Source organism: Echinococcus granulosus, assembly GCF_000524195.1.
Source record: "Echinococcus granulosus chromosome Unknown EG_S00006, whole genome shotgun sequence".
Classification (NCBI taxonomy): Eukaryota; Metazoa; Platyhelminthes; class Cestoda; order Cyclophyllidea; family Taeniidae; genus Echinococcus; species Echinococcus granulosus.
This window is the reverse complement of record NW_020170386.1, coordinates 1,006,167-1,020,506: the sequence shown is the minus strand read 5'-3', so window position 1 is coordinate 1,020,506 and position 14,340 is coordinate 1,006,167. Positions and strand designations below refer to the sequence as shown.

At 44.1% G+C, this 14,340-nt stretch overlaps 3 protein-coding genes across 3 annotated transcripts; all 3 read left to right on the top strand. All coding sequences in view use genetic code 11, as the record gives it.

Moving 5' to 3' along the window:
* Positions 1 to 4,272: 4,272 nt before the first annotated feature.
* Positions 4,273 to 6,441, top strand: EGR_01613 (Transcriptional adapter 2-alpha; the record flags this gene model as incomplete). Its single annotated transcript, XM_024490862.1, has 5 exons — positions 4,273 to 4,278; positions 4,535 to 4,626; positions 4,665 to 4,905; positions 4,942 to 5,014; positions 5,708 to 6,441. 5 exons carry the CDS (start codon positions 4,273 to 4,275, stop codon positions 6,439 to 6,441), a joined length of 1,146 nt encoding a protein of 381 aa, XP_024354727.1.
* A 1,428-nt stretch (positions 6,442 to 7,869) lies between these two features.
* On the top strand, positions 7,870 to 8,181 carry EGR_01612 (hypothetical protein; the record flags this gene model as incomplete). Its single annotated transcript, XM_024490861.1, has 1 exon — positions 7,870 to 8,181. One exon carries the CDS (start codon positions 7,870 to 7,872, stop codon positions 8,179 to 8,181), a length of 312 nt encoding a protein of 103 aa, XP_024354726.1.
* Positions 8,182 to 10,945: 2,764 nt separating this feature from the next.
* On the top strand, positions 10,946 to 14,197 carry EGR_01611 (Protein diaphanous; the record flags this gene model as incomplete). Its single annotated transcript, XM_024490860.1, has 1 exon — positions 10,946 to 14,197. The coding sequence occupies one exon, from the start codon at positions 10,946 to 10,948 to the stop codon at positions 14,195 to 14,197; it is 3,252 nt and encodes a 1,083-aa protein (XP_024354725.1).
* Positions 14,198 to 14,340: the final 143 nt, after the last annotated feature.

Below are 14,340 nucleotides of genomic sequence, written 5' to 3'. Positions count from 1 at the left end.
ACAAATACGTGGTCTCCTTATTTGTTTATCACTTACCATTCATGAAGCATTGTGGCACTTTGCAAAAGAGTAAGCTGGAATCGATAGAAAGATTAGTTAGCAAAGGTGTAAAATCAGAGATTCATAATTAGAGAAGTAAAAACACGCATTGGCTGTCTTGTTTATGAGGTATTGTTGGATGAAGGTAAAATCAATTTGCCACAGCTAAGTAAAAGCACAAGAATATTTGTTCTTAGGCTTTCCTTTAACATCAAAAGGCAAAAAAAACCAAAAAACTCATGTGCTCCGCAAAATTAAGTCCGCCAGTAGAAATCAGCTTAATAAAGGTGGTAACAAGACCAAATAAATACGGCAACCAATGCATTCTTTTATAATAGAGTGGATAAATTAATCTATCATTACCATTGTGTTCACTTAATAATCACTTGCTGCTCCATATCCCGAGTCTGGATAAAATTTCATGGCATTGTTACAATTTAGTTACCAAAACACTGAAGGCACGTGCCCCAATTTCACACTTAGTCGAGTTTCACACGTTTGACCGACATATGCCCTGCTCTCACGTCCCAATTATTACAACAAAATTCGACTGGGGCGTTGTTACATTAGTGCTCGAGGATGCAAGGGCAAAAGCTTGACCGAGTGCCATTTAAGAGGACTCATCTTTGTATCAATGCACGCCGTTGTACACCTGACCACTCAGCCTGAACATGCACGCTCACGAAGATACCCACACGAGCAATGACAATACGGTGGGCGCAGGGCACGCCTGTGCAGAACGTTTTTAATACTCAAAAAGACCCAAAATTGATGTTATTGCAAAAAATACAAGCTGTGTTAGGTGAGGAAGTTTGAATTATCATCACCATCGCTTGAAATTGCGTTTGCTGGTGGATTTCTGGGGTGAATACCTGGGATAGGCTATTTTTCGGGGAGGGGGAGAAAGGACGCTAGAGGCGTAAGCTTCGCTACTGTAATCCGTGTAGCCACTGTCATAGGAGTCCGGCTCGTGTCGACCTCTGAGCTGGTATAGATCGCTCTTGTAGTGCCTGCTCCCTTGGTTCAATAAGAATGATCGAGCACTTCCCGACTTTCGGTCTACGTAGCTAATTCTATCCCCATCCGGCCCTTCGTGGGCATCCAAACCATCTAATCCAAAGAGAAAATTGAGGTATTCGCAGAAATATGACAGTTGCCCCTCCCTTTCAAAACACAGGAACCAATATCCCGTCTTCCTTCGATGACAGGCATCAATACAAATGGCAACGAACTTGGCCTTGTGGTTGAATTTATAGTAACTGATGATGTCATGGGTGAAAATCCTGACTTTCTCCCGTTTGTCCAAGGGACCCTCAAGTTCTGTGAGCCGGATCTCGTTTTCGTTCGCACGAATGCTGCACGCCATGCCAACGTTGGAAAGTTTATTTTTCAACGTTCGATAGACAAAGCAGTAGCCGGCATTCTTCTCTGGGTCGGCTTGTGCAAAGCCATAGTTCAAGCCAAGTTCCTCAAAACGTGGTCTTAATCTGCCTGCTGCGCGTGAATGAGGAGGTAGATGAGGACTGGTGTCTCGCCCGTAACGAGTGGTGCTCCTATTGCGCGACATTCTCTCGCTACTTGTGTGTAAGCGTAAATATTTGAATGTCTTCACACAGTGTCTTCTGACCTTGATACCAGCCACTTATTCGTCTATGTGGGCGCAGGTGTATGCGCTCATTGACTTGTCAAAGCACACCAAATTGGCTTGCTGAGGCCATCATTGGCTGCTGAATCGCATGAATGTGTGAAGGGGAGCTAAGTGAGTTGGTGTATAGTAATCTCCAAATCACCATGCCAGGTATCGTGCAGCAATGCAGCCATACCACGAGTGCGATGTGTGCCGCTGTGACGTCAGGTGACGGTATAAATAATATTCATTTTTCATCTTTATGGCTAGTGATAGAAATAACAGGTGGACTAAAGAAGTTTAACTTCATCCGATGGGATTTAAATCCTCCTTAAAATGTCTGTTAGTCATCCCCTTCAGTTTATCTAGTGCTCAGTTGATTGGCCCCAAGCCATTGGGGCGGTAAGAGCTGTGGCATTGGTGAACTTGCGAAACCACCTGGAATAGCTAAATTCGAGCAATTAAGGATTTTCAAAATGCCGAAACCGAAAAAATAACAACTCCTTCGCTGGCATACTTAAGCGCTGGAACTTGATCACATCGGTAATTTGCTAAATGATTGGCACCGTTAAGTTTACTTGTGGCTGTGCAGGTACGTAACACCCTTTCCCAATGCCAGATAAAATTAGCCAATTAGGTGTGGCTTGAGAGGGCGTTTTGGTTTAAGTTAGGAAATCTTGTCTTAAGAATGAGAAAACAAACAACCAGTAAATCATAAGCACAAATGGGATAATTTGGAACGAAGAAAATTGAGACTTTTGAATGGCGAAAGGATAAAATGACACCAGGAACAGCTGTCCGTATTCTTCCATACTCGCATGTACACCGATGGATTTAGTGAATTTCCGCATCCCTATTCTCGGATTGTCTGAGATCTTATACCTCTCAGCGAACCTCCATTACTACACAGTTGTAAGAAGCTAATGCAGTGATTGAAGGCTTTCCTCTAATTTTGTTTTAAAACTTAGGTAACTTTTAAAATTGCAATACTTTAACGAGATTAGACAAAATCCAACTACTTATTCGTTAAGACTGATGTAACAAAGATAAGCGGTACCATCTGATTCCCACGATACTTGAGGCAAAACGTTGACATCAACAGCATTCATGTGCATGAAGCTTGCAAAATCTATTCTATGTTAGTACGTCGAGAAAGGCCGTCAAGATGGACGACTTACTAAGTATTCTTAGCCGTAAAAAAGGACAAAAACTCCGTTTTATTCATGGATCACCCTTGGTCACGCTTGCGTACTTCAAAAACGTGGGGCTAAAAGTGCGGCAGTAATAACACAATAAGTAAAAGCAAACAAAGGGTGGGATACTAACACCTGAAATTAGGAGTGTTGCCTTAGCTTTCATGTAATGCGATAGTGGTTGATCCCTCGGTGTTGGTGAGGCGCCACTTTTGTACTTTGAATTAGCCCTCTTGTACCTCTCTGGGTGGGCTGGCCTTCAGGGCATGCCATTAGCCCAGACACCTTCTCTGTGCTGAATATATATTCTGCCCGAGTATTGTGTCCCCTTCCGTCTTCATGGAAGTCTCAGCACGCTACATTCATGTAATGTCCCAAGACGTTTGACTATTTCTGAATTAATGAAGTATTATTGAGAATGCCCATAAACTTTATTACAGCTCCGCACTGATAAGAATAACACAGAAAAATCAAATTTTACAAATTGTAAGGACTTGGATACAGCGCGAAGCCAATCATGGTATGCAGCCTGGGGTGAAATAAAAGAAATAAAGACTGCAGAAATTACAAAAACAACATAATCGAAAGAAAGCAATCTGTCGTAGAAGAGCAGAAAAAGGTTAATATTATTGCAGCAAAGAAACCTCTGCTTGCGTACACCAGTTTCAAAAAAGGTCTTTGTGATGTGCGGCTAATGAATTAGGTTTCTTTAAAGTGTTATGTAGCGAGACTGCCTGAAGACGAAAGAAGACACAATACTCGGGCAGAATATATGTATTCAGCACGGAGAAGGTGTCTGGGCTATTGGCATGGCCCAAAAGGCCAGCCCACCCGGCAAGGCACAAGAGGGCTAGTTCAAAGTACAAAAGTGGCGCCTCACCAGAACCGAGGGATAAACCACTATCGTATTACAGTTAAATGCACCGCATAATTAATAAACACTTTAACATTCTTGCCATCCCTGACAGCAAGCAAAACAATGGTGATTTCAAGCCAACGGAAGCTGTTTACTAAGTTTTAAAGTGTTATATTTTAAATCAAAACTGCGCGGGATGACCTCGCATTGTGCACTAATTCTAAGCAAAGCGCAATGTTGTGCGTGCAAAATTTAGAACACTAATACGCCTCTAAATGAAGCAATGAAAACTATTATAGCATGCTAAGTGCGTGTAATGCAACCCTCATAATATTAATTAAATTCATTTTTGTATGAAATATGTAGCCGTAGAATTTAAGGTTGTACATATGAGCAATAGTTTCAAAAAAAAGAACTATTTGAAACGGAGTATAATTTTTACTGATTTTATTTGACTTTTTGTTCTTTATTGTATACATTATACTTGAAATTATGGGCACTGATAAGACGAAGGACTGTTTTAGTGAGTTACCAACACCATCAATCTTTCAGATGGAATGGGGGTGAAGTTTTCCGGGTTTCTTTTTGGTCATAGCAACTGGACATGGGTGAACACTGTTGTTATTGCCTTAGGAAGCTCCCGTTTATTTTTATAAAATGTGTACAATGCCAAAGGGTCCTACTCTGTCCTAATGTAACGGCGCGTATAATTACTAATGTTTAGTGTTTCCGGTTAGGTGCCGAGTCTTCCAAACACAAAAGGTGCCATAAGTATGCACTTGGGGTACTTCTGTTTAGCTTTAATGATTTTTGCTTCAGAGATCTGTTTCCCAATGGGTGGAACTTGTGTGGACAGTAGAAAAAGAACTTGCATTCTTGGAGTATGTTGAATCTTGTGGTCTTGGAAATTGGTAAGTGAAGTGAGTTGTAGTGGATGTCTTTTTTCCAGGTTGGATGTATCGGCAAAGCTCGGGAGTATGTCACCTTTAGAATGTCGCAGACATTACGAGTCTACGTACGTTTCAGGAATCATGAGTAGCGTCTATAAATCACCTCGTTCCATCATGGATTTGAATACCAAAGATAAGTCTGATGACGATCTCTTTGCCATCTGTAAAGCTCATTTCCGAGTTCCACTTGGTTTTTGCAAGAAATTGGGCTTAATGCCCAAGAGAGGCGATTATGAATGCGTAAGTTCATGGATCTGTATTGTAAGTAAATTTTAGGATTATGATAACAATGCCGAGATGTTCATTGCCCGAATCAGAAGCGATTTTTTTGGTGATGAACTTTATCGTGGTAAGATCTTTTCCATGTTGTTGGTGGTTTTTGTGCGATGCTGTTTCGAACCTGCTCATTCTTGTGGCCCCCACTGCTGCATACATCATTGTTCTATCGGCCTTTGCTTAAATGATCTTTATGCTCTTTGTTACATTAAGCGGCGTTGCGGTGCACTCATTCGTTCTATACCTGTCTTAAGGTGCCACTGATGTGCTTGTTTTAGATTGTGGCTGTTTTGCACACGCGAACATCGAAGGCCACGTTATATTCTAAGTAGCACTTAGAAGCCTTTAATTTATTGCTAGTTATAAGGAAGGCTCACTCTTTCTGTACTTTTTTTTGCTTTGATTGTAACAAGGGTGTTCTTGCTGTAACCAATGTTTTCCAAATTTACCTATATTTTTACTTTCAGTCTTCTTACATTGCGAATTTCACTCGCACCCGCATTCTTCTGTTTGGGTAGCAGTTTATTCCTCAACTAAGCTCTCATCATCGCATTGATAGATATGCCTAAAATTCTGGAATCCCCCATGAAAATCGCTATGTAGTATGGTTGCGATACGTTAATAAGTTGTTCTTTTGAATGATGGTGGTACTTCCGCTGAGGATGTGATGAAGCACTGGCTTCTAATCATGCGTATCTATGTGCTCTTGTTTTTCACTTGCGACAACGACTTCCCTCCTCTTTCCTTTGGATTTATTAATTTGCAGACCTAGCTCTCGTTCGGATCGATATGTTTACCGAGATTCTGCGACGGCGGCGACTACGTCACATAGTCGCGGCAAAACTGAACTTGCTGACTCACGCCCTTCCAAAACTGATCCCTCCTAAGGCCACGAGTAATGGCCATGGCAATGGTCATGGACGCGCAATGTCTGACCAATCGCAGTTAAGTGGTGGGGGTGACAAAGCGGCTCGCAGGCGTTTAATTAGCCAACGGCGATGTGGAGGGAGGATGTTACAGTCCACGCGCTGTGGCAATATCTTCGAGAAGCCTGGCACCTCCGACAGCTTGCCCATAGAAGAGGCCGTTAAACAACCACCCTCATCAATAGAATCGCTTCAAGATTCTGGAGTTGCGTTTTCCGACAGTTCAAGTCATTCGGTACCTTCCGTGGACACAGCCGCAACAGCGTCTGCCTCAATTCCTGCCGAGGATATGACGACTTATGAAGGGAATAGTAGAGATGCTTCTCCGCCCACTACATTCACTCGACCTTGGCACTGCTCTTCCCCAATTGTGGACTTTAGTCCCCTTGGAGCTGTTTCTTCAGTCAACCCTTCTGGTATATTTCCTTCCTTGCCAACTCCCTTACCTTGGATCATTACGAAAGACAGTGGCACCTCTCAACATCTATCGAATGTCAAAGAGAAATCGCCGAACCAGTCCATCCGGGATATTTCTTCGTCGGAACCTCCGGCAAACTGCTGCATACCACCGTAGATTGATTTTTGCGTCAAATTACTGTTCAAGCACTTTTGTATATAGCGGCAACAAATATTAGCTTATGCTTTGCATATACCTTGAGCTGTATATTTAACAAAGCGTCAGATAGACCTGGATAACAGTCTTTTATGATACCGTGACAAATTCAATTGCTAGCGGATTGGAGCTTTGTGCCCATAGGTTGCAACTTCGTGGTTTATTTATTAAGATGCGACGACTTGGATATGAGTGGGGACGTTTGCATTTTTTCAAGGTTAACTAACCATTAAAAGCTATGGATTCCTCTAAAACTGAAAGGTTTGTTACGAACCAAAGAGATGATAAGTATCTGGGTTAATATGGGATTTTCCCATTGGTGGATCCCCGCTTAACCTACTCATAACCCAACCCAAGGTTATTGCCTAGTCGTCTGTTTACATCCATATGCAAGTTTTACACCTGTAGGAGATGCAGCGCTTTTGTACTGTTATCCACTGAGTAGTACCTTCTCACCTAAACTTGTTTTCCGTTGCAGACATTTTGCAGAACCTCTGAAACCCCTTCTTCGGTTTCTATCCCCATTAGAAGCGAACAAATTGTTACATCAACTGCACAGTATGTCAAACCTTCTTTGTGTGAACCATGGTCACCTACATGTCACATCTTTCTTAATTAACTTGTGCGGTTTCATAACTTAACATTTTTTAATCACAGATTGAGATTTTGTACCATTATTAATTGTGCGACTTTTGATCGGAGCAAAATTTATCATTGGGTATCACGACTTTTATCACTTCATTATTCATTCGTCTACTATTTGCAGGAGAACACGTATTGCGTCAAGAAATTGAACAATTGCAGCAGCTTAAGCGATCCCAAGGCGTATTTCTTAATGGTAAGGTGCCCTCGAATGTCTCATCAAATGGTATTTGTCTAAAATGAACAAATTTATTTAGATAAGTTGCAAAATCCACAAAACTAACCTCAGAATATTGACTCAGCAAAATTATCCAATTTATACGCTGTTTTTGCGGCCCAACAGAAAAAAAGCGTTTACAAATGATTTATTCCGTTCGACATATCCCTTGGCTTATTGCATGAACCCCAATCTGAACATTATTCAGCTAGCCTCAGTACTTCGTTGTCTACTTAGACCGCACTGTACCCATGACTTTCCTGACAAATCCAAACTTTGCCCATTATGGGTCCTCCCATGATAGACATCTATCTGGAGCTCGCGCCTTATCAAGCAGGTTAGGATTTCCTTTTTTTCTGAATCGCGGCGAACTATTCACGTGGCAGTAGTATCACGCAGCTCTCGTTCCGTATTCTAGTTTCGTGCCGTCATCCAAACTCATTTACCACATGAGAGTAGGTGTCTTTAAATAAAAGCATCACTAAATGTAACTTGTCGGCCCTGGAGATACACACCTTGCTGGCGAAGTGATGTCTGCTGCGAGTGGTGATTCTGACGAATCTTCGCCCGAGGACACGAGACGGGGGTTGGCCTCGCGTACTGGTGCAGCGTCTATGCCCTTGAGGCGTCGTCGAGGCATTGTCTTTGGGGCGACCAGACGTAGCAAGCGTCGGGCCAACAGACTCTCAGCTCTCGTAGGGGTCAGGCGGGAGTGTGGTAGTCGACGCAGCGGTGCCAATGGTTCGCTGTCCGGAAGCGGTGTTGCGCCCAAAAGTCGCGGCCGACCACCATTGCGCAACCAAGGCAATAGGCAGCAACACCATCAGCTCATTCGCATGTGAAAGCATTTTGCATCGCTTTACCAATCCCTAGCAGTATTCTCTTTTGCACGTTCTACCTCACCAGTAGTTACTCGCATTGTTTCGATATTCACTTTGTCCCACATCGGTTGTCGTTCTGTTTGTATTTGCTCTTTCTCTTTTCGGGATGCTCCCGTGTGATATTTACCATTTTTACCACGGCTCACGTTCTGAGTTTAGTTGTGTTGGTTGTCTTTTCAAAAGTGGGTGGTGCTATCGTTGCTGCTCTTTTCGGTCCTCACATTGTTTATGGTTTGTCAAGGCACTAGGGCTGGGACGGTGGCAGTGGTAATGGTCTTCTGCCATGGGACAGTGGCAGGCGGGAGTGGTGATTCTCATGGCAGAGGGTCGGTCCGGGCAAGGTCTGAGGACTCGCGGGACCAAACATCATGATTGGGGTTGTTTATGAGCATAGGGGTTCCGAGGTAGGGTGCTGACATTTTAAGTCTCGAGGTGGCTCCAGGCTTGCGCGTGGGTGGTTTTGCTGACTTCGTCATCGAAATTGGTGGGCTGGACGGATGCAGATAGTGCAAAGATCAGGAAGGACATAATGTGGAATGTACAGGACTGCATATGCATGGTATGGAATACACCACATTTGCCTCGATGGGATTAGCGTCTTTTACAGTGCACTTCGCCAATACCGCCCCATCTTGGCATATTACTTGGTAAAATAGTCTGACAAGAAAAAAACTGCGGTTATCGAAATATTGACGATTGAAATATAGCCAACGCTAAGGTCTGAAAATTTTTTTATTTGTTGAAAGATTGGAATGAGTAAACAAGTGCCTTAAATATTAAATCGATTAAATCCACTCTACCAACTGAAAAGCACCGTGTTTTTATAATCGTGTGCACAATATCATGTCAAACCTCCCTTACTGGGTAAAAGGTAGTTCGAGTTTAGGGCACCTTTTGCATCGTTTCTGTGGTTTCATTATAAGTGTTTTTGTTGTTTATTTTACTTATTAGTATTTTATTGTATTGGCTGCAGTGTTTTAGGCTGTAACTAACCTTTGGGCTGCCCTTCTTAGAAGTTCGTGGTAAAATATTGTGTGAAAGGATAGTTTTAATGCATTAGAAATAGGTTGTTGTATTGAAGATTAATTTTGTCTAGGCAACAGATGTCAATTTTTCGCATTTAGTTAAGCTGTTCTACGATCTTTTGCCAGTTTGAAATATTATTGATTGGAACCACTGTTTGCAAATGATAAGTCCTCGTTTAATGTAGGGTGACTAGCCCAGCTTGCCGTTTTATCACATCTTTATTGTAGTGCTTTTCATTTTTAAATGTCCGTCTTCGGTACACTTTCATGCTTATGCGACACCATGCTAAGTTATAGCAAATTTTCGGCAAAAATCGTGATTTCGCTTATTTTCTCCTTGCATTCCCACGTTTTGCAGGCCGCTCATTATGTTTTTCAAGGTAAATGTTTGAATGTGCATGTGCGGTATTTATCACTGGTAACCCTATCCAGGCTTCTGCGAAGCCTCTTTTTGTGGTATGGCTGTTACGCCTGGCATGTATCAAGCACTTTCTTAAGTCTTGTTTCTCCACAATATAACTGAAATGAAGCCGATGGAACTTGAGCCTTCATGGTAGTGGCATCCTGCAATTTTAAGCAAGTTCTCTGTTTTGAAGATACTGGTCAGACGCATGTGAATTACACAATGATCGGCCATTTGATCAACATTTTAAGACCTTCATAATCTGCGAAATTTTTGGGTACATAAAATACGCAACATTTGCAACAGTTGACATATATTCATTACTTATATCGAGAATATTGGATTCCACGAACATAGTACTAGTACTTTAATGCTTACAGTATGCTACTTTACACAAATTTCATATATTGTCGGGTAGTCATCATTGATGCTCCTATACCGTTCGTGAGCAAGCAGCCTCATTGGTAACTCCGGTGAGCTGAAGATAAAACACTAAAGACAAATTTTCTTCGGAATATGTGGAATATGGAATTGCGTACTCGGAATATTTCCTTGTTTTAAAGAGGCAGATCCAATGGGGTTCTTATGGGAAAAAATACGACTGAGTGTACAGTGCTGAGGACCGCTATTTGAACTATACAAGGATATAATGGCTCAAAATCTAACCTAGGATCTTAGATCTGGCTTCTCGAATTATGCTACACATTTTGCACACCTCTGTTGTATACATTGCTCATAGTCAATCATCCATCATCCGGGTGCAGCTTTCCTCATTACGTATGCTTGCACAGAGGTTTGGCGCCCTTGACGAAAATATCTGCTAGTCTTTTCAACTCTAAAACTGGGTCCGGTATGGCATCATTAAGATAGTTTTCATACCTAAATTCGGCTCATTCAATGACAATGAACTTTATGATACATAAGTTTCCCCTGTGAATGGCGCTTTATATTCTGTTTCAAGGCCTCCTGTGTAATCGTACACGTACACACACAACCTCACTTTAGATCAGGGACCCGGATGCTGACAACGTTTAAGCAATTTTTATGCGCATGCAATCTTGAATTCTTGAACCATGTTGCTGCTTTTCCCAATCACGGATGACGCTAGAAGGCCCGTCTTTCTCCTTTTTGTTGTCTGTCACTGACAAAAGTGTTGTGGTGCACAACCTACCTACATTGGTTTCACAGTCCACACATTCTTCCTTTGTAGTCTCCTTTTCCTCCCACCTCTTCTTCTCCCTCAACTGAATCTTCCAGTAACACGCTTTGTGTCCCTTTTCCAGATCTACTGTAAATCATGGATGGCAAAAGAGAATCAAAAAAAGATTCGAAAAAGGGCTTCAAGAACATGCTTTCGTTGCGCAAGAAAGATGTGAGTGGGGGAGGCAGCGGAGCGGCCGAGATGTACTCGCTAGATCCCTCCACAATGCCACATTACAATGAAGGTCACGAGTCCAGCGTCGGCACCGCTGGCTCTGGTGGCGCCTCGGGTCACAACGGAGCATCACGACTCTCGCAAGACAGCAGTCTCAGCCATTTGACCCCCGAGAAGATTGATGAACTTTTTGAGTCTATGCTGGAGGACATGAACTTGTCCGCGGAGAAACGCGCCCCCCTTCTCGTCAAACCTCTTGAGTTTAAGCTCAATATGCTAGCGTCATCTAAGTATGGGACAACCAAGACTATCGCGAGCCCGATGCAGTATTGTAAGGACCTGCGTAATGCCAAACTCTCTAGTGAGAAGGAGATTTCCAAAACCCTTGAATCCCTTAGAATTGCTCTTTTGAATGGTCGGGTTAGTTGGGTGAAGGAGTTTAATAACAAGGAAAATGACGGATTAAATCTTTTGCTTGAATTTCTCGCGCCTACCCAAAACACAACGATCACCTACTTGAGCCTAAAATGCATTCGAGCCTTGGGGAACTGCGGTTACGGTTTGTATGCTTTGGTCGATCATGAGACTGCATCAACTTTTATCGCACGATGCTTAAATATACATGAAATCCCCCTGATGGAGTGTGCCCTCGAGTTGCTCTCCACAATGGCGATGTGCAGTCTGAAGGGTCATCAAAAGGTTTTGGAAGGATTGACATTTAGTGCCGAGTTCACTGCTCATCACCCGCCTCGTTTCGAGCCTCTTATTAACGGCTTGGCTGTTTCCGAACTCGCCTGCGCCTGTCTACAGCTAATCAACGTCATCGTCTCTGCTCGTTTTTTGTCAGAGGAGACAATCGAGCTCGATTATCGTATACACCTTCGACTAGAACTAAGTAAACTCGGGTTAGCGCAACGCCTGTGCGAATTAGAAAAGTCGGCTGATCCCAATGTAGCAAATCATGTGTCTATTTACCGAAGTTTTGCTGAGGCGGATACAGACGAGTTGTTTGAACGTTTCGAGGTGGCTAAGGCCGACCTCAGTGAACCGCGGCAAGTGTTTCAGTTACTTGAACGCTCTCTAGCCAACACATCTTCTGAAAAGTCGTTTCTCTCCATTCTCCAGCACCTGTTGTTTGTGAGAGAGGAGCCCTACCGAGAACATTACTATAATCTGCTAAATGAGCTTGTAAGTCAAGTGGTACTACAAACTGATGGTGTTGATATTGATCCTTCTTTGGGTCTTTTGCGACTGGATATTGAGGGTACCGTGAATGCTTTGATGGAAGCCTACAAGCAGTCGGATGGTGGCGCTAACGCTAAAGCCAACGAACTGCAAAAGAAACTCGATCAGGCATTGCAAGAAAAACAGGAAGTTGAAGCAACGTTGGAACAGCTGCGGTCCAAGGTGAAATCCGTTGAAGGAGGAAATGATGAGGCAGCAGGAGTTTCGCTACGCCCTCCATCGCAAGCTCCACTTCCACCTCCTCCGCCACCTCCACCCCCACCACCCCCTCCCGGTTCCAGCACTTTCCCTCCACCTCCCCCACCCCCTCCACCTCCGAGCATCCCACGTCCTCCCGGGGCACCACCACCACCACCACTCTCGGGCCTCAACGCAGCTCCTCCATCTCTGCCCTACGGCATGAAGGCGAAGCCAGTTTACAAGCCTAAGGTGCCCATGAAGAAGGCGAATTGGGACAGGGTGAGTGAAAAGGATTTGGCTGAGGATTCGGTTTGGGTGAAGATGCAGGAAAACGAACTGGCTTCAGACGATCTACTGCAGTCACTCGCTGATAACTTCAACACGAAACCACCGAAGAAATTTACCGAGAATGGTGAAGGTGTTGTGGACGGTGCGGAGGAGAACGGTGGGAGGGTTGGTGCGGCCGTAGGTGCTGCGTCTGCTCTTGCAAGAAAAGCGAAGCAGATCAGGTGCCTGGATGGCAAATCGGCACAAGCGCTCTCCATCCTCCTGGGCTCACTCAAAATTCCCTATGACGAGTTGCGCAGACGCATTGTTGAGGTAGATGAAGCCCTTCTAACTCCCAACATTGTCGAACAGTTGCTGAAGGCCTTACCAGAACCCGAGGTGATGAAACAAGTGGTTGACATGTCGGCTGATTACAATGAGCTTGCCGAGCCTGAACAATTTATATGCAAAGTGGGAACCATAAAGAAGCTAATTCCACGACTGAAGTCAATTCTCTTTAAACTGCGCTTCCAGGAGAAAGTTGATGATACTAAGCCTGAAATCGTGGCTGTGATTGAGGCGTTGAAGGAGCTTAGACAAAGCAAGCATCTTGTGCGAGTGATTGAATTGATCCTTCTTTTTGGCAACTACCTTAATGCCGGATCACGTAATGCTCAATCAGTTGGATTTCACCTTTCGTTCCTACCGAAGCTGACTGATACTAAAGATGCGGTTGGTAAGACGACGCTCCTTCATTTCCTTATTCGTGCCATTGAAAAGAAGTTCCCCGACACCGTCTTGGGCCTCGGTGATGACTTGACCTACATGGAACGGGCTTCACACTTCCCTGAAGATGCGACTGGTGCCGCTATTGTGGAGATGAAACGTTCTGCGGCAGCCCTTGACAACGATTTGCGAACGTATACTAGTGATGATTCCAATGACACCTACCCCACTGTGATGAAGCAGTTTTTGGTGGAGGCACAGCAGCAAATCGAGGTACTTGAGAACATGTTTAAACGCATGCAGGAGCGTTTCATGGAGGTCGCAAGGTACTTCGCGTTTGACCCAACCAAGTACAACATGGAGAGCATGTTCTCCGACCTGCAGAAATTCATTACAGCCTACAAACAGGCAACGATGGAGATTCAACAACAACGTGAGTTTGAGGAGAAACAGAAGCGTCTGATGGAGGAGCGGCAGAAACGCGAAGAGGAGAAAGCGCGTCTGCGGGCTGCTGGTTTGAGTGGGAGCGGCGTCACCCGGAAGCCAACGGAAGAGGACGGCAACGTCATCGATACCCTCATGGAGTCACTCAAGAGCGGTGCTGCCTTTGGCCCAGGCAGCTCTGGTGGCCACCAGAGACGAGTCCGGAATCGGCCCGCCCCACCTGATGCCAACATGTCCCCTGCAGCTGTTGCTCTCCGTCAGAACCTTGTTCGACAGCGATCGAGGCGGTTTACTCGACCTGTTGATGTCTGATCAAACCCATTCTTTGCCCTTATGGCCTTTCAAAACCACTCGTCTTGCACCCGATGGACTTCTCATTTTCTTCCCCTCCTTCCTCACCACTGCGTCGTGTTCTACCTTCACTACTTTTCTATCTGCATTATTTACAAGGCACA